The 26,559-nt window shown below is 40.1% G+C and overlaps 1 protein-coding gene across 13 annotated transcripts in view; it reads right to left on the reverse strand.

The window, feature by feature from the left end:
* DOCK3 (dedicator of cytokinesis 3) overlaps window positions 1–26,559 on the reverse strand; it is a 561,979-nt gene that overhangs the window by 98,380 nt on the left and 437,040 nt on the right. For all 13 annotated transcript variants that reach the window (XM_027038830.2, XM_027038823.2, XM_027038822.2 and 10 more), the window contains 2 exons: window positions 15,540–15,628; window positions 10,039–10,164 (listed from right to left, as the gene is read on the reverse strand). In XM_027038830.2, coding sequence (XP_026894631.1) covers window positions 10,039–10,164; window positions 15,540–15,628 — 215 coding nt within the window. The remainder of the gene's footprint in view (window positions 1–10,038; window positions 10,165–15,539; window positions 15,629–26,559) is intronic.

Consider the following 26,559-nt stretch of genomic DNA (forward strand, 5'->3'; position numbering starts at 1 on the left):
AGCATATCATTAAAATAGCACTCAGGTGTGCAGGTAAGGTAGGAAAGGAAAGCGGAAGGGAAAGTCAAATCCATCATTTTGCTATTTTAAGGGCAGAAGCTGAATAAAATCATTCCTAGAAGTAAAATTCAAAATTAAATGGGACCTTTACTATAGGTAATTGGTATTATAATGGGACAAATCACAGTTGGTTACACCTTGAATTTTTAACAATTGAAACAGACATCTTAGAGCCTTCTTTTGATAAAAGTCTTTTACTTACACATTAGCTCTTCTATGGAATTTAAGTAATTATTAAATTTCTACACTGATTTGGCAGAAAGTGAATAGTCTAGAGAATTTTAATGTCTAATCTACCAGAATAGGTACTTTGTTTAACTATTACTCTGGTTTAAACCAGCACTCTCTAGAAGTTATTCTCAAGGTAATCCACATGACTTGTAAAAGCAGATACCGGCTACCAGCAATAATATTCTAGCTTGTACAAACATTTTAAATTTCTGTGGCTCTCCACAACAGTTAACCATAAATAAACGTGTCCTTCAAATGAAACATGTGAGCTTTTCCTATCAATATATGATACAGAATACTCATACAAAAGTGGGCATTACCTTGGAGATTGATAATGACAGAATTTGGTCTGTGTTGATTATATAGAGTGAGTCCATGGTTTCTGGGGCAGCTCCTCTGGAGCATTTTAAATCAACATACTAATTTAAAATGGAAGGGCTGGGCTAGATATTCCTACAGCTTTCATTCTTTTAAAACTTCCTATTTAAATAGAATACCTTCAGTGATATCTTGCTGAGACAATTTATCAATACAAGTAAACATACCCTCTGAGTTACAGACTGAAGCAGCTTGATTTCATCAGATCTTTTGCTGCTCTTTATTTGGAGAACAGACTTGCCTACACCAGGACTATTCTCAGCAGAATAGGTATTAGGCCTCTTTATGGGTTGCAGTTTTGCAAATTATGGCCTCAATTTCGAGAACTGTGATAGTTAATGTTGCTGGGGCCTTCTTGTCAAAAGCTCTCTGGGGATCATTTAAATAGAGCTCTCCACTAATTCTCCTGGAACTAGGAGAAAACCTAAGAAGCAGCCAATGTGAAAGCCTCCTGGGATCTAACGACCCAGGCCTGCCTGACAGATAGCTCCCGAGATTCCCTGCTCTTCAGCTGTCCTTATTACATGTTACATGTTCACAAAGCCTACAGTGGAATCATGTGTTTGGGTTAAGGCACTGTCTCCAGGAGGCTCCTATAAACTTTAGTGCCAATTGCAAGGAAATATTACCAGGAGAGGGATGAGGACAGGCACATTACAATGAGGATGGGAAAGAGAAGGCCTGAGCAGTAGTTTGTGAGGTTAGTTTACAGAACACTGGGTGGGTGGCTGTATTCTAATCACCTAGGAAACTTATTAAAACTAGATTTCTAGCGTCTACCTCTTGAGATTCCAGTTGGTATTGGGTGAGGCTTGTGTACATACATTAAACAAAACCAAAAATCACAAGGCAATTCTGATGTTCTCCAGGGTTTAATGCCAGGGAACCAGACCATGGGGGTTTGCTGGGAAGCTGCTGCTGAAATTTTTCTGGGTGTTAGGGACTAGGCAGCCCTTAAGCAGAACAGAGGAATGCTGGGAGGGGTATGGAAGTGGGAGGTTTTTCTGCGGGATGTGGGAGTAGGTATTATTGAGGGCAACTCTGCCTCCCTTTGTTAGGTGTGCTCTGCTTCCTAAGGTTGGCAGAGCATCTAAAAGCATCAGCAATGCCTTTTTATCTCTGTTTAGTGCTCAGCTGACATGCAACAGAGTTTCTTGAACGGAAAGATGAATGAATGAGGTTGTTCTTATAGGAGGGCCTCAGAATAAACTTTGTTCTTTTCACAGTCTCAGAGAGTAGCCAGCTGTTGGTATAGCTGCTTGCCAGAGAACTAGGGACTTAAGAGTAGGTAGAGGTTGGCCAACTTTTTCTGTAAGAAGCCAGATAGTAAATATTTTAAGCTTTTTGGGTCAATAGGTCTCTGTTACATGTTCTTTGCTTTCACAACCCTTTTAAAATGTGAAAAAACATTCTCAGCTGGCAGGTGGTACAAAAATAGGCCTCTGGCTGGATTTGGCCCAGGGACTATAGTTTCTTGATACCTGGCTTGGGTGTTTATGTGTCAAGAACAGCTTTACTACACTGCAAATACACATCAAAAATCCAGCTTCTTGTAAGTATAAATAAGCAGCTGCTGGGAAGGAGCAGAGTAATGAACCTGAAGCTACCTTCTTATGTCAGGGATTGGCCTGAAACATTCTGGGGTCTTTATGGAGTGGGAGGTCCTAGAAGGAAACAGTGTTCTTCAGCTACCAGAAATCTTAGGGGGCCGAGAACACTGTGACAGAGCTGCATCCAGCAGTCACAGAGAATTGCACACCTCAGTGGCCAGGTGTGATCCTCTGAAGACCTGCACCCTGGTATGACACTGGAGAAACAGAGCTCACAATGTGTTTGCACATCTCTTCTGACAGCAGTCTCTGGAGAGGTTTCAGAACCTCTGAGGTCTGGCTTGGGCACCAGAGCATCTGTTAGCAGGAGAATCTCCTGCCAGATACTCCAGCCTTACCAGGAATTTTGGGTCCACATGGCTCTAGCCTATGTAGAATTCCATCCCAGGAGAAATAATCCAGGACAGCCAATACAGATTTGGGCACTCAGTCTTGTTTAGACTCTTTATTACATTCATGTTCCTTCTGTATAAATTAGTCATACCACATATTAGGAAGATTTGGGTTCAAGGATACTAGTATTTAACACTATTATTTACTTATGCCTTGTCTACTTCTAGATAGGATTAGGAGGGAGAGTGCTTTCTTTCCCTTAAGATCATGTGAAACTAGAACTAACCTTCTCTCTCTCAGCAGACATAGCAGCCTGCTCAGGATGGCACCAATTTTATCTTTTGGCAGAATAGGAGTGAAGTCCTCCGACAGCATCATGGGGATATGGAGACATTAACAACCATTCAACTTAGACAATTTCAGGCATATGACCAATGTTGTAATGTGTTGTAGTTCTTATTTTATTTTTTAAATGTTTGTTTATGATGATTTTGAGAGAGACAGAGACAGAGCATGAGTGGGGGAGGGGCAGAGGGAGAGGGAGACACAGAATCCAAAGCAGGCTCCAGGCTCCAAGCTGTCAGCACAGAGCCTAATGTGGGGCTCAAACCCACAAACTGTGAGATCATGACCCGAGCCGAAGTCGGACACCCAACCGAGCCACCCAGGTGTCCCTTATTTTTTTTTTAATATTTATTTCTGAGAGACAGAGAGAGAGAGAGAGAGAGAGCGCGAGAGAGCGCGCGCATGAGTCAGGGAGGGGCAGAGAGAGAGGAAGATACAGAATCTGAAGCAGGCTCCAGGCTCTGAGCTGTCAGCACAGAGCCCAATGTGGGGCTCGACTCATGAACTGGGAGATCATGACCTGAGGGGAAGTCTGTCGCCCAACCGACTGAGCTACCCAGGTACCCATTATTTTAAAGAAGAGACCTCTCCCCCTGCCAAAAAAGACTCTTAACGGGAATTCTCAGAGTATCTAGAAAAGACAGGTTCTTTACCTTCTTTCTTTTTTTAAATACAAGGATATTTATTTTGAATCACTGTAGTAACACAAGACTGGAAATAATCTAAATACACACAATAAAGGGCTATACAAATTGTGATTCACCCAGAAAGTAGAACCATATGCACCCATTAAAAACAATGAGAAAATAGAGGTGGTCCCACATGCTTCACACGGAATAAATTCCAAGAATTCTTAGCTCAGGACAATGGGCATAGTGTTCTACCATTTGCACAAAAAGAAAAAAAACAAAAATGAAATACGGTTTGTGCATAGCCTATCTCTGGATGTTTACAGAAGAAAATGGTTGGGGCGCCTGGGGGGCTCAGTCGGTTAAGCGGTGGACTTCAGCTCAGGTCATGATCTCGCAGTCCGTGAGTTCGAGCCCCGCGTCGGGCTCTGTGCTGACAGCTCAGAGCCTGGAGCCTGTTTCAAATTCTGTGTCTCCCTCTCTCTGACCCTCCCCCGTTCATGCTCTGTCTCTCTCTGTCTTAAAAATAAATAAATGTTAAAAAAAAATTAAGCAGAAAATGGTTAACAACAGCTGCTGCTGGGGAAAGGAACTGGGGTAAGAGAAATATACTCATGAGTATTTTACTTTCAAACCACGTCTTCAGTGTCACACTTCTACTGGTTTCAACTGTTACAAGATCAGTGATGTTCCCTGCTCTAACAGGAAGACAAGAATGGGCATGGTCTGACATCATTTATATATGGTTACTCCTTTCTTGGGTCAAGGGTTATTCCTTTCTTGGGTTATTCCAACCTGTTGTCAGACCAGATGTGATCATTCCTAAATCATCCCTTAGATATTGCCAAAGCCTCATTTGACAGTCAGACTGACCACTACTACTTGTGGCAAATACTTTCATCACTCTTCCTGAGGAGAGCTTTCTTTCAAAAGTCATGCCTTTGTCTTTTGTGTGAGATGTGTCCAACAGAGCTGAAAAGAGAAGCTTTCTACCTTTCTGATTCTGTATAGCCTGGGATAAGCACTACTCATTTTCCTTTCAATGGAAGTAGCTGATGTGTCTCATACAAACTTTCCCCGTAGCTATACACCTAGGGCTTGTTAACGTTTTCTAAACATTCCACTACGTTCTTAGTTACTTCAGATCTTAATGAACACCTAAAGTAATACACAGTCTTCTAGATTGGGCTAGTATCTTCTTTTTTTATGTCAGTTACCCCAAAGGGTGAGGCTGATGAAGGATTAATAATGTACATGATACCCCACCCCAGTATTCCAACATTCCATGAAACAAATGAAGATGGAAACAAAGCAGGCAAAAGCAGACAGGACACACAAAAGCAGGAACTTACACCCAACTATCTTCATCTCTGCACCAGAAAGAAAGGGGCGACAATGAGGGGACAGCACAGAGAGAGACAAGAACAATTAAGACAAACAGGAAAAGAGAAAAAAAAAACATCACTTGCAGGTCGGTGATGAAGCATGCACTTTTTATCAAGAGTCAAAGCAAAGGACAGAGTGTATTTCTGAGCACAAGGGCAAGAATCAGAGGGTCCCCTAGAAGGATGCCATGCCTGCAGAGTTGCTTTCTAATGGGCAAGTTCAGAGCAAACCCAAAGAGCAGTACTTGTGCCAGGTCTGACTTAGGGAGGGACAAAGCCTCCCTAAGGCAGAGTCCTCTCTAGGACATGGTTCTCAAAAGGGGTCCCAACCAAGCAATATTACCATCGTCTCAGAGCTTATAAGGAATGTAAATTGTTGGGTCCCACGCCAATCCTATTGCATTAGAAACTCATGGGGGGTGGGCCCAGCATTCTGTGTCTGCAAGCCCTGTAGGTGACTCAGATACATACTAACACTGGAGAACCACTGATTTGGGAAAAACCTGGCCCTGAGCCAGAGCACACTAACTCAAAAGCAGGTTTCTTCTACCAAGAAAGAAGACCATTTAAAAAACTCTGCACCTATTGAGAGGATCATATGGTTCTTGTCCTTTCTTTTATTGATGTGATGAATCACGTTAATTGTTTTGTGGATATTGAAACAGCCCTGCATCCCAGGTATAAATCCCACTTGGTCATGGTGAATAATTTTTTTAGTGTATTGTTGTATCTGGTTGGCTAATATCTTGTTGAGGATTTTTGCATCCATGTTCATCAGGGAAATTGGTCTATAGTTCTCCTTTTTAGTGGGGTCTCTGTCTGGTTTTGGAATCAGGGTAATGCTGGCTTCATAGAAAGAGTTTGGAAGTTTTCCTTCCATTTCTATTTTTTGGAACAGCTTCAAGAGAATAGGTGTTAACTCTTCCTTAAATGTTTGGTAGAATTCCCCTGGAAAGCCATCTGGCCCTGGACTCTTGTTTTTTTGGGAGATTTTTGATTATTAATTCTATTTCCTTACTAGTTATGGGTCTGTTCAAATTTTCTATTTCTTCCTGTTTCAGTTTTGGTAGTGTATTTGTTTCTAGGAATTTGTCCATTTCTTCCCTATTGCCCATTTTATTGGCATATAATTGCTGATAATATTCTCTTATTATTGTTTTTATTTCTGTGTTGGTTGTGATCTCTCTTCTTTCATTCTTATTTATTTGGGTCCTTTTTCTTTTTGGTCAAACTGGCTAGTGGTATATGTATACAATGGAGTATTACTCGGCAATCAAAAAGAATGAAATCTTGCCATTTGCAACTATGTGGATGGAACTGGAGGGTATTATGCTAAGTGAAATTAGTCAGAGAAAGACAAAAATCCTATGACTTCACTCATATGAGGACTTTAAGCGACAAAACAGATGAACATAAGGGAAGGGAAACAAATATACAAACAGGGAGGGGGACAAAACAGAAGAGACTCATAAATATGGAGAACAAACTGAGGGTTACTGGAGGGGTTGTGGGAGGTGGGGTGGGCTAAATGGGTAAGGGGCACTAAGGAATCTACTCCTGAAATCATTGTTGCACTATATGCTAATTTGGATGTAAATTTTAAAAAATAAAAAATAAAATTAAAAAAAATTCAAGACTTAGAAAACAAGTTAAAATGTAATTCCCACAGAGCCATGTGACAGAACTCTGTACTACTGACTCCAAGGAATAGGCTTTCCAGGAAAGCTAAGCACTCCAGCGGGATTTAGGAGGTGGTGGCCCAGCTCTTCTAGCTTGGGGATGGTCTGCAGGAGGGCACAGCCTCTTCTTGAGCAAAAAATTTTAAATCATTCCTTTCAGTTTATAGTCTTTTGGCCAGCAGTTCTCTTTAAAGTTTTATTTTGGTTACTTCACTGGGAACAATGTTAACTCTAACTTGTTCACCTGGAACACCTGTCCTACTCTGGTCTTTCCTGCTCATCTTCTTGAAAAAAAAAAAAAAACCTAGGAAAGAAGTTATTAGCTTTTGAACTGAACTAAAGTGAGTTTGGACAGAAGGAGGACATGCCCTCAGGAATATGGTGACCAACCAATAAAGGCTGTGAATGCTTAGTTTCAAAATTAGGCTTAAATTCCCATATCTATTTGTTCTTCTATAGTCTAGAATGTCATCTCCTTGGTTGGAGTGTGTCTTTTCTGGGACCACCAGCAATAGCACTCTTGCCTCTAGCTCACTACCACGGGTCATGAGCAGAGCTGGATAGCTGCATAGTCAGGACTTCAGCTGTGGCACAGAGTAGCACATCTCCTGTTCACAGTAGTCACGTGATGTGTATGTACACACCCTTGGAAAGCAATGGGAGATCATCAGAGGGACCTTTTTCAAAATGGTATGTTGGATACTGGTGTGGCTAGAGCCTGGTTGAACTCTGTAACTCAGAGCTCTAAGCTCTGTCAATATGCTTTGAGCCCTATCTGGGTCATCCTGACAAACAAGACCTCTCCAAATGAGTGCCTGACAATTTCTATCAAATGCTGTTTTAAAATAAGAATCATAGTTTATGAGTAATTATAATTTTTCCATTTACTCCAATCTCTCAGACTTAAGTGTTAGAATGCTCACAGTTACTGACATAATTCATTGCCTTGTTCATTTCTCATATATATGTCCATGTGCCAAGAAGTTGCAACTTCTTGTAACTTGGTCACACCAGCACTGTAAGGATGGAGGGACTGCTGCAGCCCAGGTACAACACTCCTACAGGTGACAGATGGATCAGCCGCAGGTGGACGGGTGGTCAGGAAGCCAAGGGAGTTCTGGCTACATGGTTTCCCAAGATAGGGCAACTGCATGTAAAACATTCCTGTACCACTTTTACTGTTGCTCCAGCAGAACCTGCAGGCCAGCGCTGTCACCAGGCCTGAGAATGGCAAATCCACTCTGATGAGATCGTGGAGTGCATTAAGAGGTCTGTCAGTCAGTTGTTAGCTCACAACCCTGGGAGTGCCCATCTGCAAAAAAAATCTTTCCTCAGGGGGAAGAAGGGTAGAGAGGGAGCCAGATTATGCACAAAGGACTGCTTCCTGCCTGTGAACCAATCCTTACTTTCAGTTTTGGCACTTAGTGCTCAAAGGCAGACAACCCAGGAAGCAGCATACTCACAGGCCTGGCCTGGACCTCCCAGGATGGCCCAGTGTCTGAGCCCTATCGGGCTCAGCCCTGTGGAGCCCTGTGGAGACAAATCCTATGATGGTCCCTTAGCTGCCTAGGGGAGGGAAAACTCCCTTAACCTCAGCTTCCTTCACCAATGCCTGATGCAGCTGATTTCCCAAGACATGTCTAGCATACCCAGGTCCTTTACAAACCTGTGTGTTGATGATGCAAAGAGATGCAGGGTGCTCTACAAAAAGATTTCTTTCCATAGATGAGGGTTGGACAACATAATTCTTAAAATCAAACTTTGCTTAAGAATTTTTTCACTAAATTTTGTTTCTTTTTAGTCTCTGTTCACTTCACTTGGTTTTAATTCTCTGACTGTGAATGCTAAGAGGAAGGAAATGTCCAAATGTACAAATCTTAAGTTCTTAAAAGAAAGGAAGGACTTTAAATATATCTCTTAGAATATATGACTCCACTTCATGAGCCTGGATATCTAACTTAAAAAAAATCAACAGATCAATTTTGGTAACCATCTATTCTTTCTTCTATGACATTTTGTCAGGAACCCAGGACTATGCCTGGGCTCTTCTTGTCCTGATAACCAGGGCTGTGGAATGGTGTCAGGACACTGTGAAGGACATCGTTCTCCAACAGTCAGATGTGGGCCCTTCATAAGCATGAAGTCTCCCAAGCATTTAAAGATAAACATGGAATTGATCGAGTGGCCTAGGATCCCACACAGATCCTTCTGTGTGCAGAGCAGGAGATGAGGGCTGTTCACAGCAGCTTGTTCTGCATTCACAGTGTCTACAAGTGGGGGAAGCAGATAACAGAAAACAAGTCCAGGCATAGTGTGGGAAGTTGTAAGGCAGCTGGAATCTATCACATGGGCCTTCTCTGTGCTCAGACCATACTCTGCTTTGGGTTTGTGTTGACAAATATTTCCAACAAGCAGATTTAGAACACCATGAAGAAGTCCAAATAGGTGATATTTAGAGTGGTGACAATCAGTTCAGTCTGGCCTGCCCTGGATCTTTCAAACAGAAGCAAATAAGCTTTTACCAGATCATTAAAACTCAATGGAAAGGGTAGGTCCATTACTCCTGTAATCCATTCAGAAAACCAGCTATTTGCCTGTTCAGATTCCCTTGTCTTTGTTCACATCTTCTCTGCTTATCAGACCACCTGCCCTCTATATGAGTCACTCCCGTCCTTCCCTCACACCCTAAGGCCCTCGTGGCTCTGATGGCCTGTTTTGATCCACTTTGGATGCTTTGCCTGTATCTGCCTGACTAGGAAATGTGAACCTGGGATTGAACTGCTAGAACCACACGTGAGGGTTGATGCATTTCCACCTTCTGCACTAGCTCTCCATTGGGCATTAGATGGGAACAGTGAGCCAATTCCTGAGAAACTGTCTAGGTAGTACTATTCCTAGTGCCTAACTTATACCATTTGCCCCATTTGTTTTCTGATACATTAAAATACATCTGGTTTTCCTACATGAATTGGATTCATCAATACTACAGGCACATATTTTGGTATATTTTTCCCCTTAAAGAGGAAGTTCTTGTGAGCCAATTTTCTAGGAAATGTAATGGAAGAGAAAAAAGTAAAAGGCATCCCCCTCAGAAGAGTTCCATGTCAGTTCCTACCACCCAGTCTCTACAGGAGACAACAAAGCCCATCTTCTGGGTTGTCATGTTGCAGATGTCACGTTGGTGAATATGATGTGGAGGCTTCTTGAAAAAATGCCAACAAGGAGCCACTGACTCCAGATTGTAGTCAGCAACCTGGCTTGGGATACAGAGGCTTTTAATGGCTGCATGGCTCCTCCACAGCACAGTTTACCATCTGCTCATGAGAGAAGCACTGGACTCCATCCTTCTAACCCTTCTCCCAACCCAGTCCCAAGAAGTGCAGCCTACCTGGCATGATGACATCAGGAAATCCCAATTTTCTTGTAATTGCCAATCCCCTATTAAATATCATGGGGTTTTCCCTCCTAATCTGTTCCATATCTCCACGGAGAAGCTGCAGAGAGATGATAAGACCTGCAAAAACATAAGCATTTTCTTACTCAGAACCACATTTCCACCCTGTTTTGTAGTACTAGAAATGACATAAAGAGTCACATTTTTTTTCAGGAGGAAAATATACAAAGTTTAGCATTTTTCTTGAGAAAAATTTTGATGTAGAAAGTATACACTATTCTGAAGAAACATTCTATAAAGCTATTTAAGAAAAGATAACCTCAACAACCCAGAGAACTAGTTTATTATATACAGACCGAGGTCTGGGAGACTGAGTTGCCTTTTTCTCTGTTCCTCAGCATCTAGCCCAGGGCCTGGCTGGACCCTAGCAAACACTCACTGAATGGGAGGGTTGAACTACATAAACCATACATTTAGGAACCCAGAGAAATCTACAGAAACAATGGCAGACTAGAAACAAAGAAGACCCTGTGCCAGGATGTCCCCCCAGCTGAAAACGAATGAGCTAAGAGGTGCTGTTTTATGCTAGGAGTATGCTAAAATGTGGGAAGCAACTTGCTGGTTCAACCTTGCAACGGCTTGTAAAGACAGCAGCAGAGCAGACATCACGTTCCCTTCAGGGAACCACTGCACTTCAAGGAAAAGGGATGTTTTGTGGGGCTAACTGAGCTTTGCTTCAGACTATAAGCTTCAGATCTTCCAGATGATCCCAAAAGCTTTGTTCAGAACATGGGAGAACCTGTAATGTGTCCCCAGGTGAGCTGGCTTCCACTTCATTACTTGTATGTACCCTAGGAGTTTTGCACAAAGTAAGAATCTCCTGGAAACCATCCTCTCCCCTGCCCCCGAGGGTTACTACTGTAGCCACTGGCTAGAAGGCTGGGAGGTCAAGCCCAGATAGAGTTAGGAAGTGATTCTGAGACTCTGTGAATGAGATTAGCTGCTAATAGGATGATGAAGATGCTGATCTATGTGTCAGCAGGAAGCAAACCCATCAATCTAAAAACCTGGGAATTATGATAGTTAGGATTACCAGAAAAGTAGTGGCTAGAATGGAGACAGTGACAAGAGTTGTAGGATAAGAATGGTTTGGAAATGGAGAGGAGAGAGGGAATGGAGAAGTGGAGAAAGAGAGATGTCACACAGAACAGTCACAGGCACTCTATCTGTCAGATCAAAGTATCCTAGTAACAAGGAACATGTACTCTCATAGCTGGGCTGGGGGGTCATCAGGGTTCCACTGCAACTCAGAAAGAACCTCAAGATGATCTTTTTGCTTTGGCCAAATTCATGTACCCCAAGAACCCTGAGATTGCACATATGATGTACCAGGTATCATTAACAATGAGATTACAGTGCTCTGGAAAGCAGATATATGGTATTCCAGTTGTTAGTCTGGTTAATGTTTAGGTTTTGAACACCCTATTTTTTTTTATAGCCTAATTACTTGGTGGACTCAACTACAAATAACTTATGAGCCTGAAAGGCTGGAGGTCAGAATCCAGATCACAATAAACTCTTCAGAAGAGAGCAGCTTGTGAGGTACTCACAATCCCTCCCCCACAGCCCCAGCACATTTATCTGTGGTATCGTTACATGGCTATCAGATATTATCCTCTGGGCAAACAGGGGTCCACCATCCTAGGAGACAGCCTAAACTGGAGCAGATAGCTAAGGATCAGACAATTCCCAGAATCTGAGATGATAGAGGGCAAAGGAAAAGAAAATCAATGGGTTCATCCTTCTCACTTGGCACTGGCAAGGATTATTCATTCAAGTGCCCACTGACTATCTTTCCTACCTTTTATCTCATTTTCTGAGCAACCAAATTGGCCTAGAGATGCAAAGTGCAACTTGTGAGGATGCAGACTGAAGACACTGGGAGAGGTGCATCTAGCTTTTGAGCTATCCAAAAGGAATTCTGAATAGCTGCTCTGAAGTGTGACAAGCAAGAGGAAAAGGGCTTCAGTTTATGCAAGAGAACACATGAAAAGGCACATGAAGGATGAAAGAAGTCACCAATGGAGGCTATAAAACTTCATCTGCTTTTGTAGAAATTGGGATCCTGGAATATGTGAGTCCTCTTCCTGGTTCTGAAGCCCTGAGTGATTGAGGCGCATGCCAAATAATGCTAAGCATGGTCCTCAGGACAAAAGAGCCTCTGTAAATAACTCAGAAAAGTGACCCACTCACCTACCCAATATGCAACCAGTCCTTTAGCAACACTTGCTCATCTACCTACCAATCACCTGGCACTCAAGCCAAAGAACTTGAAAGTAACTAATTCTATTACAATTTCTCTGTTAAAATGATCTCTGACACAAGAAAACTGTTTTCTTACTAAATTTCATCTCAGATTAAGACTGTCCCATAAAAATATCCCACACATTTGTGTGGAATACTGGAAGGTCAGCAACCTGGCCCTTGTCCCTCTCAACCCCCATCTCTGTGAAGAGATGAGTGAAGATTAATAATGTAAATTAATCCCAGCCCAAGAAACATAAAGAAAGCTGTATAAGTCATTAAAAAATACATAGAAAATTAATTTCTCAACTGTTTTGTTTTCACTTGTTTTTAATGATCTTCATGCTACTGGAATTACTAAAAGTTACTTCTGTGGCTACATATCTAAGAGGCCAATCTAAGGGAGTTAGTGATGAATGATAGTTTTAGTCTCAGCACCTAAAACTAATGAAGTAATTCCTTCTGAATTTTGTATGATTTAACTTGAAGGGAGAGCACTACCGAGTTCTGAAACAGAACTGCCAAGGCAATTAACTGTCCACAATGTTTAACAAAGATGGGTGACAGTTTATAGCAAAGTTAATTTTTTATAATGACGTGTCTTTAATTAAGGAGGCTAATAAAGACCTGAACTATTCCTTGAATAATCTATGAAATTTTTTGACATGAAGACCCTAAAATCCTGTAGTAGAAAACCCAAGCTGAGAAGCTTGGCAACAGAGTGGAAAGCCAGTGGCCTGGAGTATGGAAACCAGGGCTCCCTGCTTTAGCCATGAAGTCACTTCATTGAGCTTCAGTTTCCTCATTTATTTAATGAAGGAGTTGAAACAGGTAATTTCCAAGATCTCAACAGCTTCCAAGTCAAGCCTTACCTAGAAGCCATCAGACACACACTTCAAAGAGAAGCAGCCTATTTCTCCTCCTGGATTTTCCACAAGTACATGGAGACCTCTAACTGGGACACCCTAACTAAGGCTATATGAAGTCTGGGGTGCCTTTCTAACACTGTTTGAATGGCCAGTGTTTGTGAGTTCCAGACAAAAACCACAGACACTGAAGATGGCACCATCCCTGCTCACTCTAGGGAATGAGACACAATTCAGCATCTTAATCTGGTGGGGTAATGGGGGAAACTACTCTTTCAGCTGTTTTTTAAAAATTTTTATTTATTTTTTTAAAATTTTTTTTAACGTTTATTTATTTTTGAGACAGAGAGAGACAGAGCATGAATGGGGGAGGGTCAGAGAGAGGGAGACACAGAATCTGAAACAGGCTCCAGGCTCTGAGCTGTCAGCACACAGCCCAACGCAGGGCTCGAACTCACAGACTGCAAGATCATGACCTGAGCCGAAGTCGGCCGCTTAACCGACTGAGCCACCCAGGCGCCCCTCTTTCAGCTGTTTTAAAAAGTGTATTATTACTACCATCTTTCTTCTAAAATGTTCTCCATGTTTTTTTTAAAAAAAGTTTTTAATGTTTATTTGAGAGAGAGAGAGAGAGAGAGAGAGAGAGAGAGAGAGAGAAGTGGGGAGGGGCAGAGAGAGAGGCACACAGATCTGAAGTAGGCTCCAGGCTCTGAGCTGTCAGCAGAGAACCCAATGCAGGGCTTGAACCCATGAACTGGGGGATCATGACCTGAGCCTAAGTCAGACACTTAACTGACTGAGCCACCCAGGTTCCCCAAAATGTTCTCATGTTTTAATCATATCATGTCCCAAGAACTTGTATCCAAAGGTAACTCTTTACAAATCAAGTACAGTAAATAAAGCAAAGAACACCACAAACATGGATATGAATGGGAGTTTTCCAAATTACCAGTAACTTTTTTTTTCTTTTATAATTAAAAACTGTGAGCAGGGAAGAGGGGCAGAGGGGGAGAGAATCTTAAGCTGGCTCCATGCTAAGCAGAGCCTGATGTGGGGCACGATCCCATGACCCTGGGATCATGACCTGAGCTGAAATCAAGAGTAGGACATTCAACCTACTGAGCCACCCAGCCACAGCACCAGTAACTTTTTTATATTTTAAAAACAAGATTTTATTTGCCTCCTGCTTTAGCCTAGTTTTAGGTGAGAAATATGGACTCCCTTCCCTTTCAAGCACTGCATGGAGTTCCCTGGCATCCAGGCACATACATTGAAAAAAACCAGTCACTTAAAAATTGTGAGAGAGACCCTGAGGCTCCCTGTGCTACAGAGTTTTAGAGAAATCAAATACTCCCATCTGAGGGTCTCAAACTTTGCAGCCTCTGGTGTGGAGTTGCTCTGAGGGCCATCCTAGTTGAATATGTGCTGATCCTGATAAAGAAAAAAATTAAGTACTTCTTAACAACTTTGGAAACTTCCATGCCTCGCAGTGGCTTTAGAATGTCATGTAAGGCCCACTTGTATTTATAATGAGGCTATGAAAGTTAGAAAACAAATAAGGTTATGTAAAAGATATTATGAAATAAATGATAGGTAAAACTGTCGGAATAAGCATGGTTCTATGTAAACTTGGTAGCTATCTTCAAGGGTATATAAAAGCTCAGAGGCTTTTAAATAGTGCTTCTAATTTAATCAAGCAATTAATGTTCAATTTAGAAAGCACAATCTTTCTAATGTGTGGAATTACACCAAGATATAGATAGAAATTAAACAGTTTTAAAAGAAAAGGAGGGGAAAGGAAAAGAAATTGAACGCAGATAAAAGCTGCTGTGAAATAAAGATTGTCTATTTCAGTTCCTGAATGATATTGGCAGACCAAACACTGATTCTCATTAGTGTCAGGCTTTCTTTGTGATGCTAACACTGAACAGGAATAGAAAAAGTGATTATTAATATTTGTCTTTTATTTTTGACTGGGGTGTGTATTCTTTATTCAGGAAAACACAGACTTCACAATGTCACAAACTCTGAAACCTTTTTGTTTGCTTTTGATTTAAATTAGAACTTAAGTTACCTATCAAAGCACATGGAATCCATTATAGAAAGAACAGAAAATGTATTTTGGTTGAAAGTAATTAGGGAAGGTCTCAAATTATCACAAAAAGAAATAGTAGAAAATGACTGGGCAGGAGAATAAATGTCTGTGGGGAATTGAACTTTACATATGGCGGCTGATCCACACAAATTCAATGTATGATCTATAGGTCTGTATGATCAGGAACAGTAAATGCAACACAAAGTTTTCTAGCCAGAGAACTATGTTACCATGGCTGGCGCTGGGAGCAGAATACTTGGCGCTGGACTTGCGGATGATATTCTCGTGGATCTGGGACCACTCACTCTCGTTGTTGCACCTGCAACAGAAGGACAGGTGTTATGGCTCTCAAGGCTTTTAAACATCTGGTCTGATGTTCCAACTGAAACACCAACTTTGAAGGCAAACTTCAAACTCACTTTCCTGTTTTACTAAATTAGACAAGGCATATTTTCTGTTAAGGCTCATGGAAGATTCACACTTGGGTAAAGGGTGGAAACTCTAAAATGAATGTCAACAAATATTTTTAATTGGCAAAATATCCTATTCTCTAAAGTAGCAATCTCCTACATCACAAGCTTTTCTCTTCTTCTTTTTTTTTTTTTTTGAGAGAGAGAGAGAGAGAGACAGAATGAATATGAATGAGTGGGAGATGGAAGAGAGAGAAGGATACAGAGGATCTGAAGCAGGCTCCAGGCTCTGAGCTGTTAGCACAGAGCCTGACACAGGGCTTGAATGCACGAACTGTGAGATCACGACCTGAGCTGAAGTCGGACGCTTAACTGACTGTGCAACCCAGGTGCCCCTAAGTTTTCTCTTCTAGTCTCTTACACCACACACACACACACACACACACACACACACACACACACACACACAGTAGGTTCCAGAGGCAAGTTCCTGAGAGGGTAAGTAATAGTTCCTCTAGACAATTACCACTGCCATGCCTTGCACTGACTTTGTATCATCATTCAATAGTCTTTATACTGGCTCCAGAGGAAAATCCTATTAAGCTCAGAGCATTGTGGATATTTGCTTGTTGCTGTTTCAGCCAGGCCAAGAGAGGAAGAAAAGTTTAGGAGAATAGTGAGTTTGGTCCACTGTGAAATCCTCTATAATCAAGAGGAAGGAAGGCTTAGCAGAAAAGGTTGAAATGTCTAAACATATAAAGTCCTTTCCTAGGGGTTTCAAGATTGGGACAAAAGAGAGAATAGAGGAACAACACTGCACCTCTGTTAATTTCTCTAAAGGGCAATTCCAAGACAGCTACAACCACACAAGTACTTGGTGTAGTTTACAGACAGACACCAGGGATTCCTCATCCTAATGCAGACACCTCAATGAAACAACTGAAATGAGATTATGGTCATCTCTTGAAAATTCCATGTGACAACAGGAGTCTCTATAGCCTTGGCACCCCCTTTCTCTGTTGCATAGGAAGGTATGACCTTCCAAAATGTAAGACCCATGCACAAAGGAAAACTTACAGGATTTTTCCATGCTTACTCAGAAGTGTGCAGTCCAGCATGGCCACTTAAATAGGAAACCCCAGTGAGAGTTTTAGCATGTGAAATCATATGGTATTTGACTTTCAGTTTGACTTATTTTACCTAACACAATGCCCTCTAGGTCCATCCATGTTGTCACAAATGGCAAGATCTCATCTTTTTTTTTTTTAAGCTGCACAATATTCCATTTGTGTGTGTGTGTGTGTGTGTATACCATATCTTATTTATTCATCTATTGATGGACACACCTGGGTTGCTTCCACATTTTGGCTATTGTAAATGATACTGCAATAAACACAGGGGTGCGTATATCTTTTTGAATTAGTGCTTTTGTTTTCTTTGGGTAAACAGTAGTGTAATTGTTGGATTTGGTATGGTATTTCTGTTTTTGTTTTTTTTTTTTTTGTGGTGAGCATAGCATAATGTATAGAGAAAATGAATAATTACGCTGTATACCTGAAATTAATGTAACGTTGTGTGTCAGCTACACTCAAATAATAAAAAAGATATCAAAGAGTAAGGAACCAAAAAAATAGTGTAAAGACTTAACAGAAAAAGTCATCCAGGAGCGTGAAGTACACGCAATGTGAAACACAACTAAGTAAAAGGGTTTGTATAGAAGTCATTCAGAGATAAAGGAAATTAGTCATTAGTTTAATTTTATTACTCTTTGGACTCCTGAGTCAGTATAAATAAGCCTCAGTTACTCAGAGATGTTGCAAAGAATTATCAAAGATCAGGTTCTCATAGTCCAGAGCTGTGAGGATAATTTTCTACTTATAGAATTCCTTCCAAACAAAGGAAGAGGGAGACCGTTCTTTAAGATGAGCACTTGTGATTTAGCAACTCAGTTGGAAATCAAAAGTGAGAGGTGCTGGCAGCAGTACATCCAGCCCTTCCTGTCTGACATGCTCACTGTCTCATCTCTTCCAACCAGTCAGTACATCAGAGTGCCCAGCTGGTGAGGATTCAAAGACTTGTCTTGCTGTCAGCTTTTTTTTTGTCACTTTCTAGGTTTACAAGATCAGTAGTTACTTTCTTTAACAGAAATCTGACTACAGTTTGTCATAAATAACATACTCCCCCTCTCACTGCAAAAGAAGAGTCTTGAAAATTAACTCCCTCCCTCTGATAGATGGTGTAACTTCAGCATTTCTGCAATAAAATATTAATGGTTTTTGGCAGTACAGTGGAGATACTGCTTTGTCAACCACTTTCACATTGACAATGTGTATTACCTCATTGATCTCTCTTCTTCATGGTCTTGGTTTAACCATTATAATCTCTCTTCTGGACCAGTGTAATCACTTCCTAACTGATCTTTCAAATGTCTCCCTTTCCTAAATGCCAAGGGGTTACTTAAATCATCTAAAACTAAGTGGATGTGGTGTCATCAGCATATTTTAACCAATCACTAGGGTATTTTGTAAGGAAAAATTATAAATATAAACATTTATTAAGTAATCAAATGAGTTGTGATTATAGAAGCATCATGTTATACCCAATCAAATTAATATTTAGAGCATGATTATTGATGTTGGTAGTTTGTCCTCAATTATGAGACACGAGGGATTATGATTGAAAAGAGGTCTGTAATGCCTCTGTAGCAGTCTGCTCTCCTCACAGAGGAGATAACCAGCATAGTACTTCAACTACTACATGTCCAGGGATTTTACTCAAGGGATAGGACAGAGAGGCGAGAGGTTTTTGGTTTTCTACATGCGATTCCCAAGTATCCAGAGCACCAGAAGCACCGGAGCAGGTGTGCAGGCTCTGTTCAACAGAGTTCAGAATACTCTTCTCATTCACTCATGCACCAGAGCACACAGTAGCATTTGCCTCTTCCTCACCACCTCCTTAACTTTTTTTTTTTTTTTTAAAGTTAACATCCAAATTAGTTAGCATATAGTGCAACAATGATTTCAGGAGTAGATTCCTTAGTGCCCCTTACCCATTTAGCCCATCCCTCTACAATGGGGAGCCCCTTGTAGCCTTCCCACAACTCCTTCAGTAACCCTCAGTTTGTTCTCCATATTTGAGAGTCTCTTCTGTTTTGTCCCCCTCCCTGTTTTTATATTATTTTTGTTTCCCTTCCCTTATGTTCATCTGTTTTGTCTCTTAAAGTCCTCATATGAGTGAAGTCATATGATTTTTGTCTTTCTCTAATTTCAATTAGCATAATACCCTCCAGTTCCATCCATGTAGTCGCAAATGGCAAGATTTCATTCTTTTTGATTGCTGAGTAATACTCCATTGTATGTATATACCACATCTTCTTTATCCATTCATCCATCGATGGACATTTGGGCTCTTTCCATACTTTGGCTATTGTTGACAGTGCTGCTATAAACATGGGGGGTGCATGTATCCCTTCAAAACAGCACACCTGTATCCCGTGGATAAATGCCTAGTAGTGCAATTGCTGGGTCATAGGGTAGTTCTATTTTTAGTTTTTTGAGGAACCTCCATACCGTTTTCCAGAGTGTCTACACCAGCTTGAATTCCCACCACCTCTTTAACTTCTAAATTTCCGTGTTTATGATGGCTATTCACCCAACTTTCTTCTCATCTTTCCCCAAGGGGAGCAACACAAAAAAATGTTTAAGAAATTTTAGAGGGCTATTTGTAAGACCTTTAAGTTTGCATTTTTAGAAGGGGGCCTACTATAGGGAAGTAGTGGTTAGAGTATATTCCCATATTTTATTTCACTTAATTCTCATAATCCTATAAGATTGGTATTACCATGTTCATTTTACTGAGAAGAGTGAAATGAGCTGGAGTCTAAACATAGGTCTGCCTGGTCCCCAAAGCTGGTGTAGAGAAAAAGAGGCTACAGAGTACTGTAACCCTGAAAGCCTTACTCCTACACCAGGCTTCAGGGTACTTGTGTCCCTGATGTCAGTCAGCATTCCCATTTTGTCTCTACTACAACTATTTAGTCTTGCCTATGGTTTAAAACTTAATTTAGTGCAAATACTCCATATTAAAATTCTCTCCCATTGGGTGCGACCTGCTTTATTTTGGCCTTTATTTGGTTGAAAATCCTAAAAATCTGGAAAAGAGGCAACAACCTACAGATTTAAGAACACTACTGATGCTGACCACTGTTTTATGTAGTCCTTACTTATAGTGCAAAAAAAGAGAGAAGTATCCAGAAGAACGAAGAAAAACAGCACATATTTCTATAAAAATGGCCCAATTGAACAGAATCTCCAAGACCAAGCTGATACAAATAAACCAATTTGATATATTCTGGATGTGCACTCATAGGCCATGAGAAATTACATTTTTATTTATGAGAAATTTAAACTATTTCTTATTTTACAACTTATACATGTTTATTTTAGCACAGACTTAAAAAAAAGACAAATAGCATGCTCTCTCTCTCTCTCTCTTTAATAGGAATACTTAATTTAACTTCTCTTTCCAGGTGATAGAAGGGCTTCTTCCAAGAGTAACATTTTTTGGCCCCTTGTAGTCACTTTCCTGGAGAAGGAGTGACTTCTTTGGCCAGTGCTTTTAGGAGAAGGACCTGGGCATGAACATCTCAGTTCTGCCTCTCCCCTTTTTTGGGACCAACCTGTTTGCAGAAAACACACAATCCCTCTGTGCCACCACAGAGGCTCCACATTGATGATGACTCTAATAGTCTTTCTAATTCAGGGTTCACATTAATCACAAGTTGTAGTGGGTTGAATGGTGGCACCTAAAAAGTATATCCATATCCTAATCCCTGGGACCTGTGAATGTTACCTTATTTGGAAAAAGGGTCTTTGCAGATGTAATTAAATTAAGGTTCTTGAGATCAGTAGATAATCCTGGATGATCTGGGTGAGTCCAACCTCAATGACAAATGTCCTTAGAGAAAGGCAGGCGAAGATTTAAGAGATGAGAAGAAGTTACAGACAGAAGAGGAGGAGGCAATGTGACCACAGAAGCAGAATTAGAGTGATGAAGCCCTAAGACAAGGCAGGCTGACAGCCCCCAGAAGAGGCAAAGAACAGATTTTCCCCTAGAGCCTCCAGAAGGAGTGTGGTCCTGCTGGCATCTTGATTTCAGATTTGTGGCCTCCAGATTGTGAGAATAAATTTCTATGTTATAAATCACCACACTTGTGGTAACCTGTTATAGTAGCCATGGGAAACAAATATAAAAGTCCGTGTGGCTCATAGATCTAAATAAACTATGATCTCAAATTTAAGTTTTCTTGCTAATAAAAGTGACATGTTTATTTATACTATTTACATACACACATATAGAGATGTACATATACACACTATAAATTTTGATTCTACTCTACATCATATATCCATTTCTATTTATAGCTGCTTAACATTTTGCTCTCAGAACCAAATTACTGATATCCATTAACTTCATCAAACTGCAACAAACAGCATTTTATTCTGACTTTAATAAGCTGAAATTATTAAATAATTGGGAATGAAGATTGACCTTCATCAAGTATCTTTTTTGATATCAGGGTGATTATATGGCTTTTCCCTTTTGGATAACTAATATGATGCATTATATACTAATTGCACTGTGAACAGAGAGTGTGGCTTGTGCCTTATTGAATTTATGGAAATTTTTTCTATGAGTAATTTTTGTAAATGTTCCACATGCACTGGAAAAGATGTATTCTGTTCATTGGATAAAAGATTTGTTTAGAGCTGGGAGGACCATATGGCTTGATGAGCTGGGATACTCCATTTACACCTGCTGTACTGGCATCAACAGCACTCCTTTTGATTATCAGAATGTCCTGATTTAGATGACAAATTATGCTCACCTTATCTGGAAGTAGGAGAGTAAGAGGTTAAGAGCATGGTCTCTTACCAGGCTGCTCAAGCACATGCCTCATGGCTCTATGCCCTGTTTTCTTATCTATAAAAGAGGAGTAACAATGGCCCATGATGAGTGTTCAAAGATGCTGACTATTATTTTCTGTCACATCAACCTTATTCAGATTCTCTAAGTCAGATTTATTTACCTGATTTAAATATTTATTTCCATCCTTATTTATTTTTGTCTTCCTGTACGTCAAGATGTATATTAAATTCTCTTGCTTTTATTGTACTTTTATCTTCTCTTTGTATTTGTAATAAACTGACTATAATAATTTTGAGTCAATATTTATTATATGCATTAAGGTCAAAACAATTAGATCTTCACTATAAATTCCACCACATATCAGTATAAGTAAATCTCTATTCCTGTGGAGGGAGAAAAGGGCTTTCTGGAATTCTGGCAAACTGGGGGTGGAGATGTTGGTAAGGACACCTGGGTGCTGGCTCTCCTTTCTCCACCAGTTAAGAAGGCCGAATTTGGTCAACTTCCTTTAAACTGAGATACATAGACTGTTGGGCAAATTTCTCCAGAATGGGACTATGAACCCTGAATCTAATGACTAGCAGAGTAGTAACCTTCTACTTTGCAGAGACCATGTAATCTGGGGCTGGTTCTGCTGAGGATTCTGGGGCTGAGAGAGTAGGTGGTGCTGTCACGTGCTGTGTCTGTGACTGCCCTGAGAGGCCACTTTGTTTCCAGTGAGATCATGTATTCTTAGAGGATGAAATATGAAACTGAATTTACTTTTATAGTGTGTGTGTATGTTCTTTTTCTACCAATCCTGACACTCCTGGCATAGCACACCCATTTCATACCTTTCACCTTACAATTTATCATCAATATTGTGACATTTGTTTGTATTTCTTATACTTAGCTGCTTTATTTTTACACTTCTTGGGTCTCTTTTTTGTGAATCTCATGAATATCATATATATAGATTCTGTGTTTTTACTTTACTTTGGAAATTTTTACCTAAGAGGATTTTCTTTTAGCTCAATTATTTTTATTATTATAATTGATATGAATGGGACTTCTTTTGTCCTTTCCTCTAGGCTTTCTGATTTTTTAAATGCTCTTTTATAGCAGTTTTTGTACTGTATGATCTATGTTTTTACATGTATCTTTGTGATGGATGATATATCTTGCATTTATTTCTATTAGGGTTTACTTCTGGTTAGACATGTTCAAATTTTCACACAAATATTAATGCAGTTTTTAACCTAATTTGTGCCTTTATTATTACTAGTTAATAAGAAATATGATAACCCAAGCCACAGCAATAAAAACTACATATTGGCCATAAAGAATTGACACTTAAAAATAACATGTCAAGTAAAATACAGGATCCTTTCTTGATAAAAACCCTCAAGAAAGTAGGGATAGAAGGATCATACCTCGAGATCATAAAAGCCATATATGAACGACCCAACTCTAATATCATCCTCAATGGGGAAAAACTGAGAGCTTTCCCCCTAAGGTCAGGAACAAGACAGAGATGTCCACTCTCACCACTGTTATTCAACATAGTATTGGAAGTCTTAGCCTCTATAATAAGACATCACAAAGAAATAAAAGGCATCCAAATTGGCCAGGAGCAGGTTAAACTTTCACTCTTCGCAGTTGACATGATACTCTATATGGAAAACCCAAAAGATTCCACCAAAAAACTGCTAGAACTGATTCATGAATTCAGCAAAGTTGCAGGATATAAAATCAATGCACAGAAATCGGTTGCATTCCTATACACCAACAATGAAGCGACAGAAAGAGAAATCAAGGAATCGATCCCATTTACAGTTGCACAAAAAACCACAAAATACCTAGGAATAAATCTAACCAAAGAGGTGAAAAATCTATACACTGAAAACTATAGAAAGCTGATGAAAGAAACTGAAGAAGACACAAAGAAATGGAAACAGATTCCATGTTCCTGGATAGGAAGAACAAATATTGTTAAAATGTTGATACTACCCAAAGCAATCCACATATTCAACACGATCCCTAATAAAATAACACCAGCATTCTTCACAGAGCTAGAACAAACAATCCTAAAATTTGTATGGAACCAGAAAAGACCCCAAATAGCCAAAGCAATCTTGAAAAAGAAAACCAAAGCAGGAGGCATCACAATCCCAGACTTCAAGCTATACTACAAAGCTGTAAGCATCAAGACAGTATGGAACTGGCACAAGAACAGACACTCAGATCAATGGAACAGAATAGAGAACCCAGAAATGGATCCACAAACGTGTGGCCAACTCATCTTTGACAAAGCAGGAAAGACTATCCAATGGAATAAAGACAGTCTCTTCAGCAAGTGGTGCTGGGAACACTGGACAGTGACATGCAGAGGAATGAACCTGGCCCACTTCCTTACACCATACACAAAAATAAACTAAAAATGGATGAAAGACCTCAATGTAAGACGAGAAGCCATCAAAATCCTCGAGGAGAAAGCAGGCAAAAACCTCTTTGATCTTGCCTGCAGCAATTTCTTACTCAACACGTCTCCGAAGGCAAGGGAAACAAGCAAAAAGGAACTACTGGGACCTCATCAAAATAAAAAGCTTCTGCACAGCGAAGGAAACAATCAGCAAAACTAAAAGGCAACCGACAGAATGGGAAAAGACATTTGCAAAGGACATATCAGATAAAGGGTTAGTATCCAAAATCTACAAAGAACTTATCAAACTCAACACCCAAAAAACAAATAATCCAGTGAAGAAATGTGCACAAGACGTGAATAAACACTTCTTCAGAGAAGACATCCAGATGGCCAACCAACACATGAAAAAATGCTCAACATCACTCATCATCAGGGAAATAAAAATCAAAACCACAATGAGATACTACCTGACACCTGTCAGAATGGCTAACATTAACAACTCAGGCAACAACAGATGTTGGCGAGGACGTGGAGAAAGAGGATCTCTTTTGCAATGTTGGTGGGAATGCAAGCTGGTGCAGCCACTCTGGAAAACAGTATGGAGGTTCCTCAAAAAACTAAAAATAGAACTACCCGACGACCCAGCAATTGCACTACCAGGCATTTATCCACGGGATACATGAGTGCTGTTTCGAAGGGACACATGCACCCCCATGTTTATAGCAGCACTGTCAACAATAGCCAAAGTATGGAAAGAGCCCAAATGTCCATCGATGGATGAATGGATAAAGATGTGGTATATATATACAATGGAGTATTACTCAGCAATCAAAAAGAATGAAATCTTGCCATTTGCAACTACGTGGATGGAACTGGAGGGTATTATGCTAAGTGAAATTAGTCAGAGAGAGACAAAAATCATATGACTTCACTCATATGAGGACTTTAAGAGACAAAACAGATGAACATAAGAGAAGGGAAACAAAAATAATATAAAAACAGGGAGGGGGACAAAACAAAAGAGACTCATAAATATGGAGAACAAACTGAAGGTTACTGGAGGGGTTTTGGCAGGGGGGATGGGCTAAATGGGTAAGGGGTATTAAGGAATCTACTCCTGAAATCATTGTTTCACTATATGCTAGCTAATTTGGATGTAAATTTTAAAAAATAAAAAATAACATGTCAAGTAAAGCTTATGATATGCCTTCTATGCCTAGAATTTTTTGTTATTGTTGCTTTTTTTGAATTATTATATGTTAAATGAAAGATTAATTTTTAAATCAAAATATGATCACTTCAGGGGTGCCTGGGTGGCTCAGTTGACTAAGTATCCAACTTTGGCTCAGGTCATGATCTCACGGTTCATGAGTTCAAGTCTCACATCAGGCTCTGTGCTGACAGCTCAAAGCCTGGAGCCTGCTTCGGATTCTGTGTCTCCCTCTCTCTGTCGCTCCCCTGCTCATGCTCTGTCTCATAAATAAATAAACATTAAAAACATTATTTAAAAAATATTATCAGTACCATTTCTTGTTCTTTGAAGAAATGCCATTAATTCACTGAGTCACTTACTCAACTGTGGTGTTGACCATCTCTTCCTCTGTAAGATAGTGAAGCCCCACTCAGTGCACAGGGTTGGTATGAAGTTTCAGTGTGATTATATTATCTAGAAGGGCTCTGAAAGAGTACAGAGCATGAAGCAAATGTATGCTGGCATTTCTACTGAAAATAGGTTGAATTTTATGTGACTCCATAGAGTAATGAAGATATCATGCATGGAATTATATAGGATTTATAGTTTAGATGTAAAAGTGAAACTTGCCAATAACCAAGAGTCATTAGCAAAAATAATAAAGGAAACTCCTTTTTAGAGGACAGGCTGCATGCCCATTTCTTGGTTATACCTTATTTCCTCTCATCTATATACTAGTTTTTCCTGTTGGATTCACTAGTTCATATGGATTTTTTTGTCTCTTATATTACCTTATTCTTTTTTTTTTTTTCAATTTTGTAGATGAGGAAACTGAAGTTCAGGGAATTAGGATGATTTCTGTAAATCTAACAGCTTCTATCTACCAATCCCCTCATCTATCCAACCTTCTAATAGATGAAAGTATTATCTTAAAAAAAATCAAGATGGGATCATACATACCACTAGCTACTTTTATTATTTTATTTTATTTTTTTAATATTTATTTATTTATGAGAGACAGAGAGACAGAGCATGAGCAGGGAAGGGGCAGAGGCAGAGGGAGACACAGAATCTGAAGCAGGCTCCAGGCTTTGAGCTGTCAGCACAGAGCCCAATTTGGGGCTCAAACTCATGAACCTGTGAGATCATGACCTGAGCTGAAGTTGGATGCTCAACTGACTGAATCACCTATGCGCCCCCATCTGGCTACTTTTAAATCAGCTACCAAAGTTGTTACATGAAGGAAGTTCTCTGTTGGTCTACTCTTAAAGCCATCATTCTTCCAAAGTCACGCTCGCTGGAGAAAAAGGAAGGGA

The sequence above is a fragment of the Acinonyx jubatus genome, chromosome A2 (genome assembly GCF_027475565.1).
Source record: "Acinonyx jubatus isolate Ajub_Pintada_27869175 chromosome A2, VMU_Ajub_asm_v1.0, whole genome shotgun sequence".
NCBI classification, from domain to species: Eukaryota; Metazoa; Chordata; class Mammalia; order Carnivora; family Felidae; genus Acinonyx; species Acinonyx jubatus.